Source organism: Armigeres subalbatus, chromosome 3 (genome assembly GCF_024139115.2).
Source record: "Armigeres subalbatus isolate Guangzhou_Male chromosome 3, GZ_Asu_2, whole genome shotgun sequence".
Lineage (NCBI taxonomy): Eukaryota > Metazoa > Arthropoda > Insecta > Diptera > Culicidae > Armigeres > Armigeres subalbatus.
Genome location: NC_085141.1, coordinates 236326026 through 236349714, shown reverse-complemented (window position 1 = coordinate 236349714; position 23689 = coordinate 236326026). Strand labels below are relative to the sequence as shown.

Sequence of the window (23689 nt, the reverse complement as noted above, 5' to 3'; positions counted from 1 at the left end):
TGCCTTTTTCGTGTACTAATTATACGTAGAAGCTATATGATTGCAAAAGCATTTAAAAGAAAGTCCAAACACGCATAGTGTTGTATACCGATCGATTCAGTTCGACGAATTGAGGTGATGTCTGTGTGTACGTGTGTGTGAATGTCTGTATGTGTGTGAGCAAAAATGATTTTAACTCTTTTTTAGGCACTTACTTTAAACCAATTTACTCGGAATAAATTTCATTCGTCAGAAATGAAACGTTTTCCATTGTTCTCTATTAAAAAGACTGGATTGGACTATGGGCTCGAAAGTTATGGCCAAAATACATTTACTTATAATGCACGAGAAAGACAACATTACCTCTAGGGGGATTAATTAGGTGTTTTGGTAAACTTCTTCATTTTCGATTTTCATTTGAGTTACTTAATAATGCCCCTTTAATTGAATTTGGCGCCGATCACAAATAACATAACATTTTAGGGGAAGGGTTATGTCTTAATTGATTCATCTATGATTCAAGAAAAAATCATCTATCATATAAAAAGCGTTAGGTAGTGAGAAGGGAAGGGTTCAAAATTTACAAATTTAACATTACTTTATTCTTCTTCTTTTTCTCATTGGTATTACATCCCCACACTGGGACAGAGCCGCCTTGCAGCTTAGTGTGGGGCTGTCCACAAACCACGTAGACTGAAATTTCACATTTTCAAACCCCTCCCTCCCCCCTAGTAGACTTTCGTAGACTTTTCCGAAACCCCTCCCCCACCCCCTTGAAGTCTACGTAGACTTTTCCAAATTTTTACAAAATATCATATGAGATTGGACAATCAAAATCGAAATCAAATTTGATCCTCTGTCCACTGCTCGTGAAACCAAACCTACAAGTCAATTAGGGGAAAAGACGGCTTTGGCAGGTTTTGTTCTATTATTGGCAGGGGGTTTTTGTCGACCGAATTTCATGAAATTTGGCCACAATATTCTTTGATATGCAAAGAATGTTTAGGCCAAATTTGAGCATAATCAGTCATAAAAAAACCCCCTGACAATAATAGAACAAAACCGTTCCCGTGAAAAGTTAGAATTATTTTCAGAGGTAATTTTAAGTTTAAATGGATATTCCGAAATATTTCCCGTGGAATTTTGGAATGGTTTCCTACGTTCTTGCTTGCAGATTTGGAGCAATTTCCTGAGGATTTTTTTTTAAATCCTGTAGACATTCCAAAGACTTTTACGAATAATTTGCTGTGGAAATTATAGAGAATTTTCAGTTGAAATTTTGGTGAATTTCTCGTAAAAATTTCGAATAATTTTTCAAGAAAATTACAAAAGCTTTCTTACAAAAATGGCAAACATTTTTTAACGGAAACTCAAAGAGTTTTTGGTGGGATATTCAAATAATTTCTCGTGGAAATTTTTAACAGTTTCTTTGGAAATTCTTAGGATTTTCCATTGATCATTCCAAAGAATTTGCATTAGTACTCCCAAAGAAATTTCCCTAAAATATACGAAAAATTTCCTATGCAAATTTCGAAGAATTTCGCTTATATATCCGAAGAAATGCATCGCAGCGGGCAAGGTGGATCGATCAGGTGGAAGATGACTTGCGGACCCTCCGTAGACTGCGTGGTTGGCGACGTGTAGCCATGGACCGAGCCGAATGGAGAAGAATCTTATATACCGCACAGGCCACTTCGGCCTTAGTCTGAATAAATAATAAATAATAATCCGAAGAATTCCTCGCAAAAATTTCGAAGAATTTCCGCAATTAAGAAAAAATCTCGGGGACCTCCCAGAAAATCTCCAGCGAAGGGTTTCTCGCGGAAATTTTGAAAATTATAAAGAATCACGAGGAAATTAAAAAAAAAAATGCAATAAAATCCAAGTGGAAATTTTGAAATTTTTTCGAAAGTTTTTATAGAATACTCCGTAGAATTTTCCTGCTCAGCACAGAAGAATTTCTTGGGAATATCCATATAGTTTTAAGCCGTAGTTCAGACTATTACTTCAGTGAAATACATTAGATTATTTCGATAAAGTCTTGCAAATTTTTTTGGGAAGATCCTAAAAAAATCGAACAAGCGAACTTAGCACATAGCTTCTGTATAAATTGTTTTCCAAAAAAATAAAAATTAAAAAAAGTCTACATAGACTTTTGGTATACCCCCCCGTCCCCCTTCGTAGACTAACGTAGACTTTTTCGAAACCCCTCCCTCCCCCTCAAGAGTCTTCGTGGTTTATGGACAGTTCATTAACCACTTCCACAGTTATTAACTGCGAGGTTTCTAAGCCAAGTTACCATTTTTTTGCATTCTCGTTTATCATGAGGCTAGCACGATGATACTTTTATGCCCAAGGAAGTCGAGACAATTTCCAATCCGAAAATTGCCTAGACCGGCACCGGGAATCGAACCCAGCCACCCTGAGCATGATCTTGCTTTGTAGCCGCACGTCTTACCGCACGGAGGGCCCCCTCCCTTCAGCGTTACGTAATTTGTGAAAGGTCCCTAAGCAGATAGTTCGCGCTGTCTGATTTTGTTTTGTGCGGTCGAAATGAAAATCAATCTGTGCCTGTTCGCGAGGTCCGATTTTGTTGTTCTGTGCGGTCGAAATGAAAATTAATAAGTGCCTGTTTTGTCGTGTTTCTGCTTAGTAAGCAGATAGTTCACTCGATCCGATTTTGTTGTTCAGTGCGGTCGAAATTGTCTCGACTTCCTTGGGCATAGAAGTATCATCGTGATATACGAATGCAAAAATAGTAACTTGGCTCAGAAACCTCGCGGTTAATAACTGTGGATGTGCTGAATAAACACTAAGCAGCGAGGCGGCAATCTCCCAGTGGGGGATGTAATGCCAATAAAAAGAAAAAGAAGAAGCGTTACATTTGCAAGATCCGGGTTACTGTGTTCTGCTTTGGACGGTTCGTAAGTAAATTAATGAATAATTTGTCAGCATATGCTATTATTGACAAACCCGTCGAATAGAGCTCCCTATTATTCACCTTACCTACTAACACAAATTTTCCCTGCATCTTCACTAATAGACGTTGACCTAACATTTCTTCCCTTCTTTCTGTTTACAAATTTATCAAACTTGTATACAAGTGCGAAAAAGCAGAACCGGATAGGCAGCCCCCACAGAGAAGTGATCATCCTCGCTTTGTTCTCGCTCATTTTGTGTTGGGGACCGCACAGCTATGTAGAACAAGCTGAAATGCATCATAAGAACCAATGCTCCACGCGTTTGGAGCTTTTTATGACAGCTTGCGAAAAAAGTCTCTCGCGGTATGCTACATATCGTATATGTATGTATGTAGGTTAGACTGGCCCAGGAAACAAAAAGTTGTCTAATTCCACGGGGCACCCCCCAGGATTGTGTCTTTGGGTGAGAAAATCAATCCCTGAAAATTTCAGCTCAATCGCTTGTTGCATAAGCTGGCGCATTTGATTTGAAGTTTGTATGGGGATTTCAGCCAAAATGTATAGGAAAATACACCTCCGTCACTTATTCGATCTGGAAATTGGTTCTGATTGTTCGATTGACCTCAGAATTGCAAAAAACGACAGTTGGTATGCTACAGAACAATTTCACAGAACATTGCATGATGATTAAATGAACTTTTATATCATTTTCGGCGCCAGCTTATGCAACAAGCGATTGAGCTGAAATTTTCAGGGATTGATTTTCTCACCCAAAGACGCAATCCTGGGGGGTGCCCCGTGGAATTCGACAACATTTTTTTCTCCCCATAGTAATCTGGGCCAGTCTAATGTAGGTATACAGAGATGATAAGTGAGAGACTTTTTCATTCTCTTTTGGATTCAATCCCTGGTTTTGACTATACAAGTTAGTAATTGGACGAAAGCTTTTAAATATATCTATCAGCTTAGGGTATTAAAACGAATATTGGTGTTAATATCACTCCGTACGAAATGTTCAAAGAAAAAAAAAAGCCACTATAAGTTTATTTTGATCAACTCGAACGGAGTGATTTTAAGACCAATATCTTGACAGTCGAGTCAAGTACTCAAATACGAGACACTCAAGACGGCCTCACTGTTGAGGTCAAAATACGTATCAAGAGGAGGAACTGGAAGAGGAGCAAAGTTACAATCAAGTGAGGAACTAAAATATCTTTTTAATAATCTTTTCAATAACATAATTTGTTGTAGTATAAGCTATTTTCATTAATTTTTATGTAACACATTGAGTTATATTTTTGTTCAAATCATAACATATTTAGTAATATTTTTGTTAAAACTAGAAGAGATTTTGTTACAATTTTTATTATTTTAACTATTAATGGTACATGTTTTATAACAACCGCTGTTATAAAAAACTGCTGTAACAGAATAACAAATTCTGATATAAATTTTTTACTATCTACTGGTCGGGAAGCTTTCAATTAAAAACTGAGGAAATGCTAATAGAATACTAAGTTTAAGAGACTCTCGGCTAGACTCCTGTTGGAATGTAGTGTCATTGAAGAAGAAGAAAGTTGAGACACCACGAAAAATTTGGAATTCCTGAGCTTGTCAAAATTCCTTTAAACAATGTACATTCTAATAAAAAATCCTATAACAATTATATACGGGGAGATTAATGCTCACTTAATCTCAGGAGCACACGATGCTCCCTCACGAATATTTTCGGGGAGAAATCGCTTTTCGGGAAAGAAAAACAGCCTGGAGAGTGATAATCATTTTTCGCTCACTTCGATTGCCGCCAACCATTGGTTTGCTCTTTTTCTTTCATATTCAAGTCTTTCCGAGGCATCATAAATGCAGATGGTAGTAGCTTATGTGGAACACATATCTTAAGGCTTTCATACAGATAACGTGGTGGTGTGGCTAGAGTAAGCGCATCCCAACAGCTATTATTGTTACTATTCAGGGTTCCAATCCCGGCGTGGCCATACAATTTTATAATTGTTCTGTGAAACGAAGATGAAACGAAAACGGATTTTCATCTAATAGGCAAGATTTTTGTTTATCTTCTAAGGCTAATTATAGAGAAAAGATTGATGGGTGAAGGATGATCCTCAATATAAACAACGAAAAAAGATTTTCTCTTGGCCCGAAAAACGCTTGCTTTGGTCTCATTGAAACGAAAAGTTGAAACCCTGTTTATATAACAAAACTTGTTCAAACGACATTTCATAACTCCTGAGATTCAAACAAAATGCACGTGAAAACCAGAAAAAAAATAAACGAGATGTTAGTTGGCTTTTTATTTTGTCTAAACATCTTTCAGTGTCGATTAAATTCCCGGTTATGAAAAGCTAGCAACAAAATAGTCTTCTTTTTTGTTGCTGACAGAAATTTTTCGAATCTTTGTCATTATTATCTCCGACAAAAACAAAGCTTTGAAGTGAGAGCAACTATTGGATACCCTTGTGGCCCGAGGTAAACAACCCTACAGGGAAGTAAGAAACGTTTTGGGGGATCGTCTTATTGTTTCGTGTACCATGAAGCTCTGGCCATCCGGAAGATGCTCCCACTCGAGGACGATGATATGCTACAACGTTTTCGACGTTAAATACCCGGATGAGCAGCTGAAATACCTCAAACCAAAATCCCAACCCAGTCCAGTATCCATCCTGAAATTACGCAATCTAACCTTGAATCGCTACGAGTATCTTGGTCAATGTCCCTTTCCTATTACTAACTGTTAATAATAATATAGTTTGAAATTGAAATTGTTCGATATAGGAGATAAAAGAACAGGCAACAATATCAACAATTTGCACCGAAATATATAATTTTTTTAAATATCAAGATATGCTATGGATAAGAACAAACTAATGGCACATGATATTGATCACTTATTACAAATAGCATAACTTGATCTCTCATGATATTCCAATGCAAAATATTGATATTATCGTCTGATCTATTATCTCTTATATCAATCATGTCCATATCTCATTTTGCTATCTTAGCAACATTTGATATTATTGAGTTTGTTTTTTCAGTTTAAATTTAGGCGAAGAAAGTTAGTTTCCAAACAAAACGTCAAGAACTGTACTCCAGACAATATTTGGCGAAAATTAAATTAAATCGCATATCCGGAGAGTGAATCCAAACTTGTGGCCGGTTTACCATATAGTGGATGAACCCAACGTTTGGCCGATGCATATTATGCACTTGAATAAACATTTTGATTTTTAAAAATAAAACAAGATTTTTTCCCCGAAATTTCATCAATGAATCTCAAAGATGATTAAAATTGGGTTCCGTTCCACTTTTTATTTTGAAATTTTGTGGGCTCAATTTTGAGAAAAATCAACATATTTTTACAACATAAATTTAAGAAAAATGTGTATCCTAATGTAATATTTTAGCACATAAAAAATGAAAATTGTTACTGTAAATTACTTACGATGCAAGATCTACTCATATTTTTTGTATTGAGCCAACAATACCCGAAATCGGATGTAAGATGGCGAAAATACGGCCAAAAAGTTATACCTATATTTTTCAAGGGTGAACCCAAACTTTTGGCCGGGAGTACGTTAGGCATAAAGATGTTTGGCATGAATAAAGTAATCTGAAGAACGCCCGAACGCTTTTCTACGGCGGATCCCACCATCAACGTTACCAACACCAAATCATTAGATGTCAACATGGACAGCCTCTCCCACTTAACAGTAGCCAGGCAATCAGTGGAGAAAGTCGACAACTTTCAATATCTTTTGGTAGTCGGTTAGCATTTTACGGCGGAACCAAAAACATAGGAACACGGATCAAGAAGGCAAAAGCTGCTAGACATCTAACCGGATTATTTAGATAATTTCTAACATTCAATAATATTCAACGTGAAATTACTATTGTTATACGCCAGTGAGACTTGGTGTGTATCAGCAGAGATCAAGCAGAAACTGCAAGTATTCGTCAAACGATGTCTACGTTTCCGGCTTGGTGACCTTTAACCAGATCTCAAATGAGTTGAGCTTCGTCGACCATGCTATCAAAAATCGATATCAGAGTATAAATTGAGGTGGGTCGACGACACATTACGAAAGGGCGTAGACGAAATTTTGCAAACTGGACTAGAATCCGACATTATCTGTTGCATCACTGGGCACGTCTTTTCAGCCGAAAAGGCTTATCAGATACAGGATAGAGATAAGTGCCTGAAAAATGAGTTTTTTGCTCACATACATACACACAGACAGGCATCACGCTACTTCGTCGAGCTTAGTTGATTGGTATATACATTCACTCTCAAAATTGAGCGTACAGCATGGGTTAGATGAATATATTCGAAAATTCCAAAGGAAATTTTATTGTTGGCTCGGTTGTTTTTAATGCACTTCAATATTCATCCCTTCCTTCAATATATGCGTACATAAAATGATTGAAATGCCGGTAAAATCCATATCTTAAAGCATCTATTTTGCCCAGCAGCATTGAATTGTTAAATAGCAATGTTCTTACCTCTCACTTGTTCGCCATTTTGACCAAAACATGGTTTAATTTCAAAACATTGAATGTTTAAGTAGCGGATGTTTATTATTATAAATATAATCATGAAAAAACAATATTAAAATACATTACTCGTGTTTATAATAAGAAATTTTATTGAAAAAAAATTCGCTGTACGCTCAATTTTGTCACATCTAATAGGCGTATTTTGAGATTATTTTCAAATAAATAAACTTTAGAGAAAAAAATCAACAATTTTATGTACGCATACATTGAAGGAAGGGATGAATATTGAAATGCATTAAAAACAACCGAGCCAACCATTTAATTTCCTTTGAAATTTTCGAATGTAGTCAACTAATCCATACTGTACGCTCAATTTTGAGAGTGACTGTATCTAGAAGTCGGCCCTCTTCTATTGAAAATTCATTTTTAATGAGCTTATTTCGTTTGACTTTGGGGTACGCGAAAGGCAAAAACTCAAAAAACATTGTTAACTCGTGAAATATTTGTTAATTGTATTATTGCCCTCTAAAATTGAAAGTTTTGATCAAACAATCAAGGGGATTTTGAAGGTGGAGACCGCAACCGAAGATGGAGATATCCAAGCTCAAGCCGTATACTATGGCGTTCAATTTTTGATTCAGTAATATATGTTCAAAGTTAGTTAAAAATCAACAAAAAATAATAAATAAGGAAATGGAGAAACTTTGAAAAAAATATGTGTATAGGCCATATTGTACGAGGAAAGCGAAAATGATTCATTATTTTTGTTTTTGCCTTTCTCGTACAACAAAGTTGTCCCGAAAGGCTATTATTTACTTCAAAATCGAACTTTTAAAACAATACTCGGAGACCCATAGTGTTATATACGTTATATACCAATCGACTCAGCTCGTCGAACTGAGCAAATGTCTGTCTGTACGTGTGTATGTATGTATGTGTGTGTATGTCATATAGCAGTTCTTGACCAAAGAAGTAAAACGTAGTGGATCACAATTAAATTTCATAACGATTATTTAAAAAAAATTGTAAACATTGAAAAAGTGTTTGAGTCCTGATCATTGAATAATAAAATGCTATAAAATGCCTTGCTGGGTGCCAATTTACGCAATTTGATTACAACTTCTAAATCACAATGCCGCCAGCTGAATATTTTTGCGCCACCTATTGTTCGAACAATTTTAGTACATAACATCATTGCCATCTTACGTCGAGTAATGAAACTATATACTAGACATTCAACCGAAATACTAATTTCCAAACAAGTATAAGAAAAATCGCCAATGTGGCAATTATACTTATCGGATTTGCATTCGAATTTTCTAATGCTTGAGAAAGGCACCATCACCGCTAGGTGGATTAATCAGGTTTTTTTTTGTATTGAACTGATAAAGAATGAATCATTGGCAGTGGCTGATTTTCTACCCGCCGCTGCCACATCCAGGCGCTATCGTATATGCGCAAATAGCCAGCATGAGTTAACCGCCAGAAATTTGTATGGCGAAAGACATCTAACGCGGGTTTTCTCAAAATTAGAAACTTTTCATGAAAAACTATTTACTTAATTTTGAGAAATCGAACCTTAGATGTCTTTCGCCATACAAATTTCAAAGAGTTAACTCCTAGTGTGCCGCTGCAAGCAGGCGATTCATTGTATGGTTTTTATTACAATGATTGTACTAAAATACAGCAAATTTTTATATACCACATTTTTATACAGATTTGTCAAGATTTTTGGAAAAACAGATTTCTGTACAACATCGGCTGATTGGGTGTATAAATTATCATTAGCTTACTGGAATGTCATTAGTTGGAACATTATGTGATTTAATTATATAATCATAATCATTATTTCTATTATTAATAAGTAAAAGTAAAATAATCATCGATAAAACGATATGCGCTTCAAGAGAGACTAATTACCTGATGTTGATCAGCAGTCGACGATCGTAATTTGTTACGAAACATTCTATAAAATCACTACTTTCTCACTTTACCTTAAAACGTTGGTCACTTGTCCGGTATCTATATCTATTTTATTACATTCTAGCACTCCTCTATGCATAATTTAGAGTCCGTTATGATACAACCGACAACACATCTTACTGTGACTGCTTAGAACACACTTCGCTACATATTGATATCAATCGATCAATTACACTTTTTCCTATTCTCATCAATTAAATAGCCATGCTGTTGTGTGCTGTTGTCGTTCATATAATACGATTAATAACCAAAGTTCTATTCCGAAGAAAGCGAAACTCCCCAACCAAGTTCCACTGAAGGACTGATATTTTCAAAACTGTTCAATTTTTATAGCTGCACTCAGTTGACACGAACAACAAATGGGACTCTATAACACTGGCTATACGCCACTACAGATGATACGATGGGCCCCTGTCAGGCGAACATATAACGATAGCAATGTGCATTCTAGTTGTGACTATGGACCATCCTCGCGCGCTACAGCGCTGGGTATGGTGGTACGTGCACTACTCTCGAAACACTCACTATGGCCATTTTCCATACAGACTGGTGGCCAAAATTTTTATTATCGAATTCGTATGTATTGAATACAGGGTTACTGTTCTGGGTTATCGTTTTATAACTCTCATACGCGTGCTAGGAGAAAAAAATTACGAAATTCTAGATTAATAAAAATACATAATCAGTTTTGTGCTAAAATCCCAATTATTAAGTTAAAAATTATTTAGCCTTTACGTACACTTAGTGTACGACAAACCTATTTCTGGGGTTGTTAGAGGCTAGAAGTACTTAATTATAGACATTCCAAAAAATCTTTTCTATTGTGAACTATGCTGGCAATAGTTATTTGTGAAATATATATTTCATCGTAAAATACATTCACATTAAATCTATAACTACTCCGTGTAAAACATAGCACCTTTCTCATGAATGAATATGGCCAAAAAAGAATATAAGGTAAATAAAAACATCTCCCAGTAAGGCGGATTATTTTTCCTCAAAATATCTTTTTCTAAGCACAATCTTGTGTGTAAATAATGAGTCATCTTTTTGCCCAATGTTCTCTACAGTGCCTAATTCAGGAACATCCTAACCTAACGAATACTATCTTCAATATCAAACTCCGTTATCTTTTTAACGCAGAATCCAGCCATTCTCTTTTTACAAACAGATGTCTAAACGTAAATATGTCCCATCCGGTAGGGAAAAGCTTTTGATTGCAAGTTAGATACGCTGGCCAACGATACTCAGCTTTGTTGGCATTTGTTTTTTCGATTTTTGGCCACCTGGAAACTCACAGTGTGCTACCTACATCTCTATAACGAACCAACAGAGCACTCGTAATAAATATATGTTTGCCTTCAGATAGTGAAAAGCCTCAAATGTTTTGTCGAGGAAAGAACATTGACTTTGAAATTATTATCTAGAGCACAAGAACGTACCAACATGCATCGATTTGAATGGCTTTATTGATATTGCTAAATGTTCACGCCCGCCATCGAGAACTATCTTATTGATTTTCATAATAAAACAAATTTTATGAAAGATAAGATTTGAAAGCTATCGTGCTCTTGATCATCCATACTGAAATTTGTTGAATTTAGAGTGTAAAAACGCCAGGGACACGAAAAAACACAAGTAGTTATTGATGACACAAGTAGTTTAAAATATAATCCACATGCTTTTCAATCGAATCATACAAAAACCAATTGACCTACGCTGATCGTTGTGATGCAGAATCGATCAAAAATAAATTATGCATGACGATCTTACTTGACGAGCAGCATACGGTTTTGTATTACAGGTCCTCAATTTTATGACAAACTGATCGTAACTCTGCTTAATTATTATATGTACAACATACTCTGTCCAAATAACGACAGAAAAAAATGGCCAACTCTATTAGTTTTTCTCCAAGATATTGCTATGCTTCTGACAAACACAAACTTTTGTATGTAATCTAAATAGCAATCTGATATAATTGGTTTCTAATTGCCAACAAAATATTTGAGCCGAAAACAGATTTAATGGCGCATATAGATCACGTTTATCAACAATAAGTAATTATAAATAAATATTGATATTAGATAAGGTTGTCCTAACAACTTCGTGCATTTTAATTTAGAAAATGAAACTGTTCAGATAACGAGCCCAAAAACCAAAAGATTTAATATCAAGAACTCAAAGTAAATAAGAAAACACTATTCGTGATACGCGTAGAAGATGAGAGTTCCAGGCCATTTTTCTTAGCCTTCCTTATCAAGAAAATGTTATCAACAATTTGCATTCTTCCAAATTGATTTATTGCAGGGCTAGTATCCTCTTTACTCTTTAGTATTTTCCCAAAAGCCTAGATGATGCTCACAACCGGCACGTGAAATTGCACTGCACTCGAATGTTTTCAATTCCAACACGTTAAGTTCAACTACCCGAACTGCGTTACTCACAAGCGACGACCGTATGTATCTAATCAGGAGCACGGCTAGCAGTGGTACTGAAGCATTAAACGGCGTAGAGCGCAGCAAAACGCAAGTATCTCTCACGATTCAGATTCGCACACCGTACCACCCAACATCCAACGACATCGGCAAAAACAAACGCCTGTTTATGATTAGTTTTTATATCTCCGAGCAAAAAAGGTCCAATAATTCCTATTATTGCAGTATCAGTAGACACAAATGACACAGGCAAAGAAAATTATCATCACGGCACAGGTTCGTACAACGTCTTGTAATGCAGCGTCGGACAATGAATGGGCATCTCACTGATGAGTACCGCACTAAAATTATTTGCGGCAGTTTATCAAACGGCGATCGTCTTAACAACAATTCATTGGCGTTGTGGGTGTACTCTACAGCGGAATTCGTAGTGTGAGTTCATAGTACCTATATCACGGTGATGTCAAGCAGTTATCTTCGAGTGCAAATCATTTGTCCATCTCACTGTAAGGCCAATTAAGCTATAGGTTGAATATTTTCACCTAAACCATACCGTTAAGGTTCATACTTCAGTTATTAACTTATTGTCGGGTATAAAACAAAGCTATTTTTGTCATACCTGTCAATAGATAAGCAATTTCCGGGATTCTGGTTCAGGCTTCAATTAGATGAATGTACGGTTGGAAAAAACATTGTAAAACCACGGTTATATCTTGCTAGCTGTGAAGCTCGCTTTTCCATAAATTGCTTGTTTGATACACCGTTTTGGTAGTTGAATGAAGCAACCGATTGTGAGCACAGTCATCAATGGCGCATCTTTCCTGTTAGTGCAGTGTTATTCCAAAATGCCACCATCTCAGTTATCCGAATTAAATCGAATGATTGAAAGTTGACTCTTTCGTATTTGGAATAAAATTGTGCATATCCATACACTTTTTGTTCTAAATTTAAACATGTGTCACAACTGTGTCATGATTTTATTCTATTATTGGATATTTGTAAATTAAACTTTCTGAAATTCGGTCATATGATGCTTTGATACACAACAAGAACGTTCAAGCCGAATGTGATCGGAATTGGTCTTAAGAAACCTCCCGTCAATAACAAAACAAAATGCTGCCAAAATGAAATACGAATACGTAAATAATCAAATGCGTAGTAATTTATGTCTCTAATATTTCATGTTTAAGGCTAGGAAGAAATTACAGTAAAATGACGGAGGAGATGATTGTAAATCTACCTCACTCGAGCATCGTGATCGACAGGGCTCGTTGAGTATCGAAGCTTCACCGAATAGTCCATATAAATTGTGCGATAAGATACTGATTAGACTTTAATGACGATAATGTATCTGCTGAGAGGTTTATGGCCTTGTAAATTTGTCAGATCGACAGCTGATGATGTGTTCGTATGACAAGCTTTCATATTTCATGCCGTTGCAGAGCAAAGTAAGAGTTTTCTTCATATTGTGAAGCAAGATTCTTGAATATACTTTATATTGCTTTAAATTTTCGAACGTTTTGAAAACCGCATAGTCCCATAATTATTTTATTTCATAACTAGCAGACCCGACGAACTTTGTTTCGCCTTAAATTGATTTATTCTCTGATTAATTCTCATGTAATGAAGAAACTGGTGTTTCATTTGTATGGGAGCCCCCCTTTCCAAAGGTGGGAGGGGTCTAAGACCATCTTAAGAACCTTCCCCAGCCCCAAAAATCTCTGCTTACAAATTTTTACGCTGATCGGTTCAGTAGTTTTTGAGTCTATAAGGATCAGACAGACAAAATAGTAGTTTGTGCAACAAGTTGCAAAAAGATGATTTTTTCAGCACGAGTTGTACGTTTATCCAACGAGGCTTGCCGAGTTGGATAAATACTACGAGTGCTGAAAAAATCGAGTTTTGCAACGAGTTGCACACGCTATTTTTTGCAATGACGAAAAATGGACTTAAATTTGATGGATCTGTACCAAAATTGTACAATCTACTTTACTCCACATGATCATTATTGCCAATTATATTGCTGCAGAGAACAATCAGATTCCATGTTACCGTGCCACATTGCATAGTTCGATAAGCCGTGAAGCGATAGATGTACTCGCCTATGGACATTGTTGATATCATGTCCATCAAACTATTTCATTAATTACGCGACGTTGAGAATACACTATTTGAACACTTACCCAAGCTGATTCAGTAAAATGTAGTCATGTAACTACTGTTCTGATGTTGGTTTTTCATTATAGCACCCAAATGAGTGCTATAATGAATATTATGCAACCCATTTGAGTTGCATAATGTTCATTAAAACACCCATTTCGTTGGTATGGAAAAGTAGGCCGTTTTATCACTCAAAGACGAACTGTAAACCAGGTATTATGATCAGGAATTGCAAAAATTCATTTTTATGTATATAGGTTAAGGTTATTATCAAAGCAGAAAAAGATTCATAGAGATGCTACTTTTTTAATCAATATGTGTAGGCCATCATTTGTAGTCACTAGTCAGTGAAACGAAAAGAGATAAAGAGCGAGGTATATTATCACCACGAAATATTTCATTCTGTAATTTGAGTTTCTTTTTATAAATATCTAGAAATCAAATAAAATAATAAAATAAGTTCTAGCAGTTACTTTAAATCAGAATTGATTTTAATCTCGTTATTGATAAACAAGTCCATTTAACCTCTAGCAGGATTTTCATGTTCATTATCTTGTATTTACAACATCGAGTTCATTAGTTTCTCAATACGTTTCGGTGTGAATCTTTAACAAACAAAAACCCAATCCACCCAACGATGTTGATGCTTTTCTCGTTTTTTTTTCTTGTTAAGTATTTTAATCACTGCGACCATTTGTTAGATCTATTGTGATATATGCCCCATTTGTTCTAGCTTTGTCAAGTTGAAACATCATTACTATTTAGAGCAATTGCATTACCTTGACTACCAGCGTTATCCCAATGCGGTATTATGGTTCTGATGAATCGTACTACCATATTGGGACTTGTTATCCAAACTTCTGAGGGTTCTATCAGCCCTGTAAAGAACTGTAATCTCTTTCTAAAAATTGCCGGACAATGGCATAACAGATGTTCCGAGTCTTCTACATGTATGCCGCAGAAACGACATACATCATCTTGAAGTTTTCCTAACAGCTTCAAGTGATATCGGCTCGGGCAATGGCCTGTGTATGTGTTAAGATCTTTTTTTGAAAGATCTAAAATTTTGCGAGTGATAAATACGTTTGGTGTGATGAAACGTTTAGACAATCAATGTGTGTTTTCAAATGTCCTCTATTTTAGAATGTTCCCAAGATTTGAGTTCCATTCGAAGAGAACACGCAGATACACCACAAAATGGTTCGGGACCTATGAATTGTCGAGATGAACCAAGTCTTGCCAGAATATGGACGAATGTGTCTGAAAATCCCCAGAGATATTTTACCTTACATAAGTATAAGGACAGTGAGAATTGATTCCTATACATAATTTGATCCTGAAATAAGCTCAGGACACCCCCGCCCCACCAGACACAAAATTTTTAGAAGAAATTTTTTTTTCCGATTTTTTTTTCGGAGACCGAACAATCCCCAGACCAATTTATCCAGTAAATTTAATGACCAGTAAATACATGTTAAGGACCATTTTTTCGTAATAAGTTGCACTCGACGGTAAATTCGGCCCCATTGTTCGCTATTGAAAATCGATTAGTCACTTCGTTCCGAAGCTATTGCAAAAATCTTGTATATATGTAAATGAATTGGGCCTACCTTATAGCCATGCGCTTAGAAGCATGACTACAAAGCGATGATGCTGGTTGGACTCACGGTAAAATGAATTTTCGGGTGCAATTAGGCATAATCGTGTTAGCCTCATTATATACGAATGCAAAAATGGTAATGCCAACAAAGAAAAAAGAAAAAGTGTAAATAAATACATAGAATGCGAATAAAAATGAGAGACTATTCACACTGAAGTTTTAATAAAAATCATTTTAATATGCTTCAATTATTACTTTTCAATTTTTATAATGCACAAGAAAGGCATCAACGATGTTAGGTGGATTAACCTTTTTTACCCATTGAAACTATACCACAACCCATATTTTTTCTCTGAATGATATGATAATGAAAGTTGGCCTCTTCGAAGTAATTTAATACATGTTGTATGAAATTTGTTTCAATGGGACAGTTATGCTTGGGAATTCTACAATGGGACAAAATGACCCGATATTTTTCCGCCAAGTTTTCGAACAAGCTATATGTATTTATTTGTTCACAATAAAATATACATTAATTTAGAACGTTTGGTGCATAAAGCTAATATTTTTGCCTAATAAACTCTAATCTTCTCGCGGTTTTCAGCATAACATTCTGTATTTAATTCTACAAGAACTGCACAGAAAAAAATAATGAAAAATAAACAGCGCGTAAAACTTGACATGTGAAAATTTACGCCTTTCTACGCTGAAATGATCCTCTTCCTAACAAGATTGCTTACAACTTGTATGCAATATTGACGATTCACGTCAAATATTATATACATTTAGGCTATATCCCGTGTGGAATTACGCTAATAATGGTGTTCCATTTATGTGCATGATTCTTAGCGTACATTTCATTGGATTTTTCTATCTGTGTGAGTGAGTATCATTATTCTTGATCGTAAATTGTGCCGTCCAACTGCAAATCACTGTTTTTGGATGTTTCTGCATACACTTTTCCATATAAACTTCCAAGGAGTTTAGCACCGCCCAAACGTTGACCGATTTGGCTGAATTTTTGTCCAGAGCATCAGGGCATCAAATAGAACCGGATAAGAGGGCGGCCCATCAAAAAATTTGAAAAGGTGTTTTTTGAGCCACCCTAATCTACATATTGCTGACTTCAAAGCATTCAATGCTGCTTGACTGTCAGACATTATGCAAATATTTGAATGCCTATAATTTCTGTGTAGGCATAATTTAGAGCATTCAAGAATAGCCTGAACTTCAGCTTGGAAAACAGTTGGCCATTTGCCCATGGGAATCGAAATATTTATCCCTGGGCCAGTCACGCCTGCTCCAACTTGATTGTTCAGCTTTGAACCATCGGTGTAAAATACAATTGATCCTGAGAAGATTTGGTCCACCGTTTGCCCATGTATTTCGCTCAAGATTAATTACATCAAAACAACGACAAAAGTTGTATCTTCTCCTCATCCAGTCATCATTGTTTGTGATAAGTGAGTTGATATTTATTTTGTTTAGAATACTAAGATGTCCTTTTAGGTCACCTTCGAAGAGGTTTGAATCTCTTTTGATCTTCAAAGCACTCTTCTCTGCTTCTAACTGAATAAATTGATCCAATGGTAGCACGTGGAGCAAAGCGTCTAGCGCTTTATTCGGCGTGCTTCTCATTGCACCAGTTATTGAAAGAGTAGCCAATCTTTGAAGTTTTTCCAACTTTTCTGAACCACCCTTTCATTTGTTTTTGGCCACCATATTAAAGAGGCATATGAAATTCTGGGTTTCACAATCGCCAATAAATCCATTGAATCATTTTTGGCTTTAGTCCCCCCTTTTACCGAATGTCGCCATACTCATCCATAAAGCATTTGTAGTCTTACTCAACGTTCCACAAGATGTAAGTTCCAATTCAGCTTACTGTCAAGTCTAACTCCAAGATGCTTGTTTCAAATCTGCTCCTTTCAATTTTAAAGTAGGAAAAGAATAATTTCTTCTCCTTGTAAACGCCACCAATAATGTGGCCTTTGAAGGATTCATGTTTAATCCTTCTTTTTCACACCATAGAAATAACACAGTCATATTTTCCTCTCACCAATATAACTATATCATTCGCGAAGCCAACTATTTCGAAGCCATGAGCCTCCAGTTGTTTGAGAAGATCATCAACGATTAAAGACCACAATAGAGGTGATAGTACGCCTCCTTGGGGACACCCTTTTACTTATCTTACACTAATTGATGAGCTTCCAAGGTTGGCTGATATTTCTCTTTTTGATAACATCTCGCCAATCCATTCAACAATGCATACATCGAAACCTCGTTTCAACATAGCATTTTTTATTGAACTGTGAGATATGATATCGAATGCTCCTTCAATGTCAAGGAACGCTGCAAAAGATCTTTCCAACTTTGTAACTAGCTTGTGAAGCGCTGTTACTGAAGATTTTCCCTCCTGATACGCGAACTGATTTCCGCTTAGAGGAGTTTTCGTTAAATAGGATGATTTTATATGCTCATCTATTAGTTTTTCCATTATTTTTAATATGATGGACGATAAGCTAATTGGTCTGAAGGATTTTGGGGATGATGTATCCTTCTTATTAGCTTTTGGGATAAATGTGACACGCACTACCCTCCATGCAGTCGGTATATAGCCTAATATTAAGCTTAATCGGAACATCTTAGTCAGAATGGGTGCTAAGATTTCTTTTCACTTCTGTAGTAGTACAGAAAAAATTCCGTCCCTACCTGGCGCCTTGGAGGGTGCAAAAGAATCAATCGCCCATTCTACTTTCTGTTCCGTAAATATTTCACTGGCCAGAGTACTAGCATCACTCCTAGTGCAATTCATCCCAGTGACCTTATTCGTTTGCTGAATATCCTGCCTGGTTTCATATACACTAGTTTGCGATACAGATACATTCTGATCTTCATGTAAATTGATGATAGAACACGGGAAGTGTTTTTGCATCATTACTTCTAATGTTTCATAAGTTGTCTTGGTAAAAGAACCATCATCTTTTTTTATACTCCCAAGACCATTTGTGTGATCCTTAGCAAGGATTTTCTGCAGTCTGGCAGTAACTGGAGTACTTTCAATGTTTTCACAAGTGTGCCTCCAGTTTATCCTTTTAGATCTACGAATTTCTCTATTGTAAGTAGTGAGGGATTCTCTGTATTGATCCCACTGTTGTGTGCGTTTAGCCCTGTTAAAGAGTTTCCGGGTTTTGTTTCGCATCTTCTGAAGATTGGTATTCCACCAAGGAACGTCTCTATTTGAAGAAAGTTCCTTAGCAGTGCAGTTGACTTGAAAAGATTGCAGTATCAAGCAGGAAAATTGCTTCGAACTTTCTTCAAGTCCATGACAAGAGTTTAAAGAGGTCATTACTATCTTCGCACAAGCTGAACTGAGACGATGCTCTACGGTCTCAGCATGCTTACTTTTGTACTCTAACATGTGGCGATAAAATATGCGTCACTCTTGACGTGTCACTTTTCTTACGAGCCTACCTTGTTGTCTGTCTTATTGTCTGTACAAAAGATATTTTAGTTACCAGATAAAGATTGTCGCTTCGGTTCCCTTTGTTCTGCTGTCCGAAACATGTGTGGTACCTAACTGTCAAATCGTATGTATTTTTCCTTCATTGACATTTATATCCCCTATCCTCGCCAGCAAAAGATGTTCCGGACAGCGACGACAGCGACAATCTTTATCTGGTAACTAAAATATCTTTTATCTGTACCGTGATGCTTTTGATATGTCATATGACAGTCAAACATTTTTTTCGTCGTATCAGTTCGACAGCTTTCCATGAGTTCTCTTGAGATATTGGAAAAGTAAAAGCGGAATAAACGTAAAGTAAAAACGGAAAAATGACACTTCAAGAGTGACGCTTTTTTTCGCCACATGTTAGAGTACAAAAGTAAGCATGCTGAGACCGTAGAGCATCGTCTCAGTTCAGTTTGTGAGAATATAGTAGTGACGACACATGTTTACATTCAAACTGAGTGTTTACATACGTGCTGAACCTGCCTATTTTTGTATGCCGTGAAAAGGATCCTATGATTGAATCAAAACTGATAAAGAGATCATTGTAATCCTGATTACTTGTATATTGCTTGAGCTTGATTGACTGCTCGTAGCTTATTTATTTATTTATCATCAGACTAAGGCCGGAGTGGCCTGTGCTGCACATAAAAGACTTCTCCATTCAGCTCGGTTCATGGCTGCACTTCGCCAACCACGCAGTCTGCGGAGGGTCCGCAAATCGTCCTCCACCTGATCGATCCACCTTGCCCGCTGTGCACCTCGCCTTCTTGTTCCCGTCGGATCGTTGTCGAGAACCATTTTCACCGGATTACTGTCCGACATTCTGGCTACGTGCCCGGCCCACCGCAGTCTTCCAATTTTCGCGGTGTGAACGATGGATGGTTCTCCCAACAGCTGATGCAATTCGTGGTTCATTCGCCTCCTCCACGTACCGTCCGCCATCTGCACCCCACCATAGATGGTACGCAACACTTTCCTTTCGAAAACTCCCAGTGCGCGTTGGTCCTCCACGAGCATCGTCCAGGTCTCGTGTCCGTAGAGAACTACCGGTCTTATAAGCGTTTTGTAGATAGTCAGTTTGGTACGGCGGCGAACTCTATTCGATCGGAGCGTCTTGCGGAGTCCAAAGTACGTACGATTTCCAGCCACTATGCGTCTCCGAATTTCTCTGCTGGTATCGTTATCGGCGGTCACCAGTGAGCCCAAGTACACGAATTCTTCAACCACCTCGATTTCGTCACCACCGATAGAAACTCGTGGTGGGTGGCTCACATTGACCTCTCTTGAGCCTCTTCCTATCATGTACTTCGTCTTCGACGTGTTGATGACTAGTCCAATCCGTTTAGCTTCGCTTTTCAGTCTGATGTAGGCTTCCTCCATCCTCTCAAAGTTACGTGCCATGATATCAATGTCGTCGGCGAAACCAAATAACTGGACGGACTTCGTGAAAATCGTACCACTCGTGTCAATCCCTGCCCTTCGTATTACTCCCTCCAAAGCGATGTTGAATAGCAGACACGAAAGACCATCACCTTGCCGTAACCCTCTACGGGTTTCGAAGGGACTCGAGAATGCCCCTGAAACTCGAACTACGCACATCACCCGATCCATCGTCGCCTTGATCAACCGTATCAGTTTATCCGGAAATCCGTTTTCGTGCATTAGCTGTCATAGCTGGTCCCGATCGATTGTATCATATGCGGCTTTGAAGTCGATAAATAGATGATGTGTGGGCACGTTGTATTCGCGGCATTTCTGCAATACCTGACGTATGGCGAACACCTGGTCTGTGGTAGAGCGTTCACCCATAAATCCCGCCTGGTAATGCCCCACGAACTCTCTTGCAATCGGTGTTAGTCGACGGCATAAAATTTGGGAGAGTACCTTGTAGGCGGCGTTCAGCAATGTGATTGCGCGGTAGTTGCTACAATCCAGCTTATCGCCCTTTTGTAGATGGGACACACGACACCTTCCATCCACTCCTGCGGCAGAACCTCATCCTCCCAAACCTTGGTAATCACCCAGTGCAGCGCTCTAGCCAGTGCTTCACCACCGTGTTTAAACAGCTCTCCTGGTAGTTGGTCAACTCCAGGGGCTTTGTTGTTTTTCAGCCGGCCGATCTCCTCCTGGATTTCCTGGAGATTCGGAGCCGGAAGTCGCATGTCCTGCGCGCGTGCTCCTAGGTTCATTACCATACCGCCACCGTTGTCTGCCATATCGCCATTCAGGTGCTCTTCGTAGTGCTGCCGCCACCTTTGGATCACCTCACGCTCGTTCGTAAGAAGGTTCCCGTTTATGTCCTTACACATATCGGGCTGTGGCACGTGGCCCTTACGTGAACGGTTCAACTTCTCATAGAACTTTCGTGTGTTATTAGCGCGGTACAGTTCCTCCATCTCTTCACGGTCTCGATCTTCCTGCTGGCGCTTTTTCCTCCGGAAAATCGAGTTTTGTCTGTTCCGCGCCCGTTTGTATCGTGCCTCGTTCGCCCTCGTGCGGTGTTGCAGCAATCTCGCCCATGCTGCATTCTTCTCCTCAACTAACTGCTCACATTCGCCGTCATACCAGTCGTTTCTCTGATCCGGAGCCACCGTGCCTAGTGCAGCGGTTGCGGTGCTTCCAATGGCGGATCGAATATCTCTCCAGCCATCTTCAAGAGATGCTGCGCCTAGCTGCTCTTCCGTTGGGAGTGCCACTTCCAGCTGCTGCGCGTAGTCTTGGGCTAGTCTACCGTCTTGTAGCCGCCCAATGTTAAGCCGCGGCGGATGACTCCGACGCGTGTTGATCACCGTCGAGAGTTTTGAGCGCAGACATACTGCGACGAGGTAGTGGTCGGATTCAATATTCGCACTGCGGTAAGTGCGTACGTTCGTGATGTCGGAGAAGAATTTACCGTCGATTAGAACGTGGTCGATTTGGTTTTCCGTTACTTGATTAGGTGATTTCCATGTGGCCTTGTGGATATTCTTACGGGGGAAGAAAGTGCTTCGGACTACCATTCCGCGGGAGGCTGCAAAGTTTATGCATCGTTGGCCGTTGTCGTTCGATACGGTATGCAGACTATCCGGTCCGATGACCGGTCTATACATTTCCTCCCTTCCTACCTGAGCGTCCATGTCACCGATGACGATTTTGACGTCCCGCAGTGGGCATCCATCGTATGTCTGCTCCAGCTGCGCATAGAACGCTTCCTTCTCGTCGTCGGATCTTCCTTCGTGTGGGCAGTGCACGATGATGATGCTATAGTTGAAGAAACGGCCTTTTATCCTCAGCTTGCACATCCTTGCGTTGATTGGCTGCCACCCAATCACGCGTTGGCGCATCTTTTCCAGCACTATGAAGCCGGTTCCCAGCTCGTTGGTGGTGCCACAGCTTTGGTAGAAGGTAGCCGCTCGATGCCCGCTTTTCCACACTTTCTGTCCTGTCCAGCAGATTTCCTGCAGCGCTACGACATCGAAGTTGCGGGGATGTAATTCATCGTAGCTTATCCTGTCGCAACCTGCGAAGCCTAGCGACTTGCAGTTCCATGTTCCAAGCTTCCAATCGTGATCCTTTATTCGTCGCCTAGGTCGTTGCCGATTGTATCGAGTCGTATTATCTTCTATGTCGTTCGTAATAGTTGTTTTTAAAGGCGGGCCTGCGCAAACCTCCTGTCTCGTCGGAGGGCCGTCGTGTCAGGGCTGTTTAGCGTCCCACCTAACACCAGGACTTGGGCTTGTGCGCTTTGAGCGGCACACGGTCGCTTTGGCGGAGCCTACTTGCGGATACATGCAGCTTTTTATAGAGGTTTAACAGGGCCCACTGTCAAACCCCACCACATCCTGGGCAGGCGCCACAACTCGCAGATGGCCTGGGGAGGGATCGTCAAGCCCTTGGACATAGTCCCTGCTGCCCCTATTCTATTCTGCCCTATTCTGCAACTATTGTTTTTAATAATCCTTTTGCATCATTACAACTGATCAGTTGAAAAAAAAACAAGTTTGAGTTTACTACATTACAAATGATAGTTACTCAAGAATTACAAAAAAACCGGTGATAACTATAGTAAAAAATGTTTGTCACTTGAGCTATAAATTTCCCGGTTTGTTGGATGCTTTCCCCCATTATTCCCATTTTAAGCATAGGGGAGCGAAAAAAACAACAATTGAATCACTTTAGTGTCCCTTCTACAGAAACAGCGATAAGCTGGATCGTAGCAAATATCGTGCGATCATTCTGCTGAACGCCGCATACAAGGTAGGGTAAAACGTTTTATCATTGTGGTATGCCCCAACATTGCGGTAGTGTTAAAATAGTTTATTCTGGATAGAAAAGCATCGAAAACAATTGTGGATCCGCTAAAATCCTTCGAATTAACCACTAGGATACCTTTTGTTTGACGAAATTCCATTCAAAAATTATTAAAAATCAACATTTTTCCTGAAAATGCGTCCTTTGAGCCTATTATTGCGGTAATGCTAAGGTTCTATTGTTGTGGTATCGCTCTCCATAAGAAATACATGCAATACCGCAGCAATAGGGAAGGTAAACAAGGTCTGGTTGTGGCCCGAGGCCATACCCCCACCGGACCCCACCCTCA

At 38.6% G+C, this 23689-nt stretch overlaps 1 protein-coding gene across 5 annotated transcripts in view; it reads right to left on the bottom strand.

The window, feature by feature from the left end:
- LOC134221032 (kinase D-interacting substrate of 220 kDa-like) overlaps positions 1 to 23689 on the bottom strand; it is an 83077-nt gene that overhangs the window by 40334 nt on the left and 19054 nt on the right. Inside the window, exon 1 of one of the 5 annotated variants that reach the window (XM_062700209.1) lies at positions 9333 to 9736. The exons of 3 other annotated variants lie outside the window; for them this stretch is intronic. In XM_062700209.1, the coding sequence (XP_062556193.1) occupies positions 9333 to 9377 (45 nt within the window). In that variant the 5' untranslated portion in view covers positions 9378 to 9736. Of the gene's footprint in view, positions 1 to 9332; positions 9737 to 23689 lie in introns of those variants that run through there. One more of the 5 variants, XM_062700211.1, reaches the window with a different exon arrangement.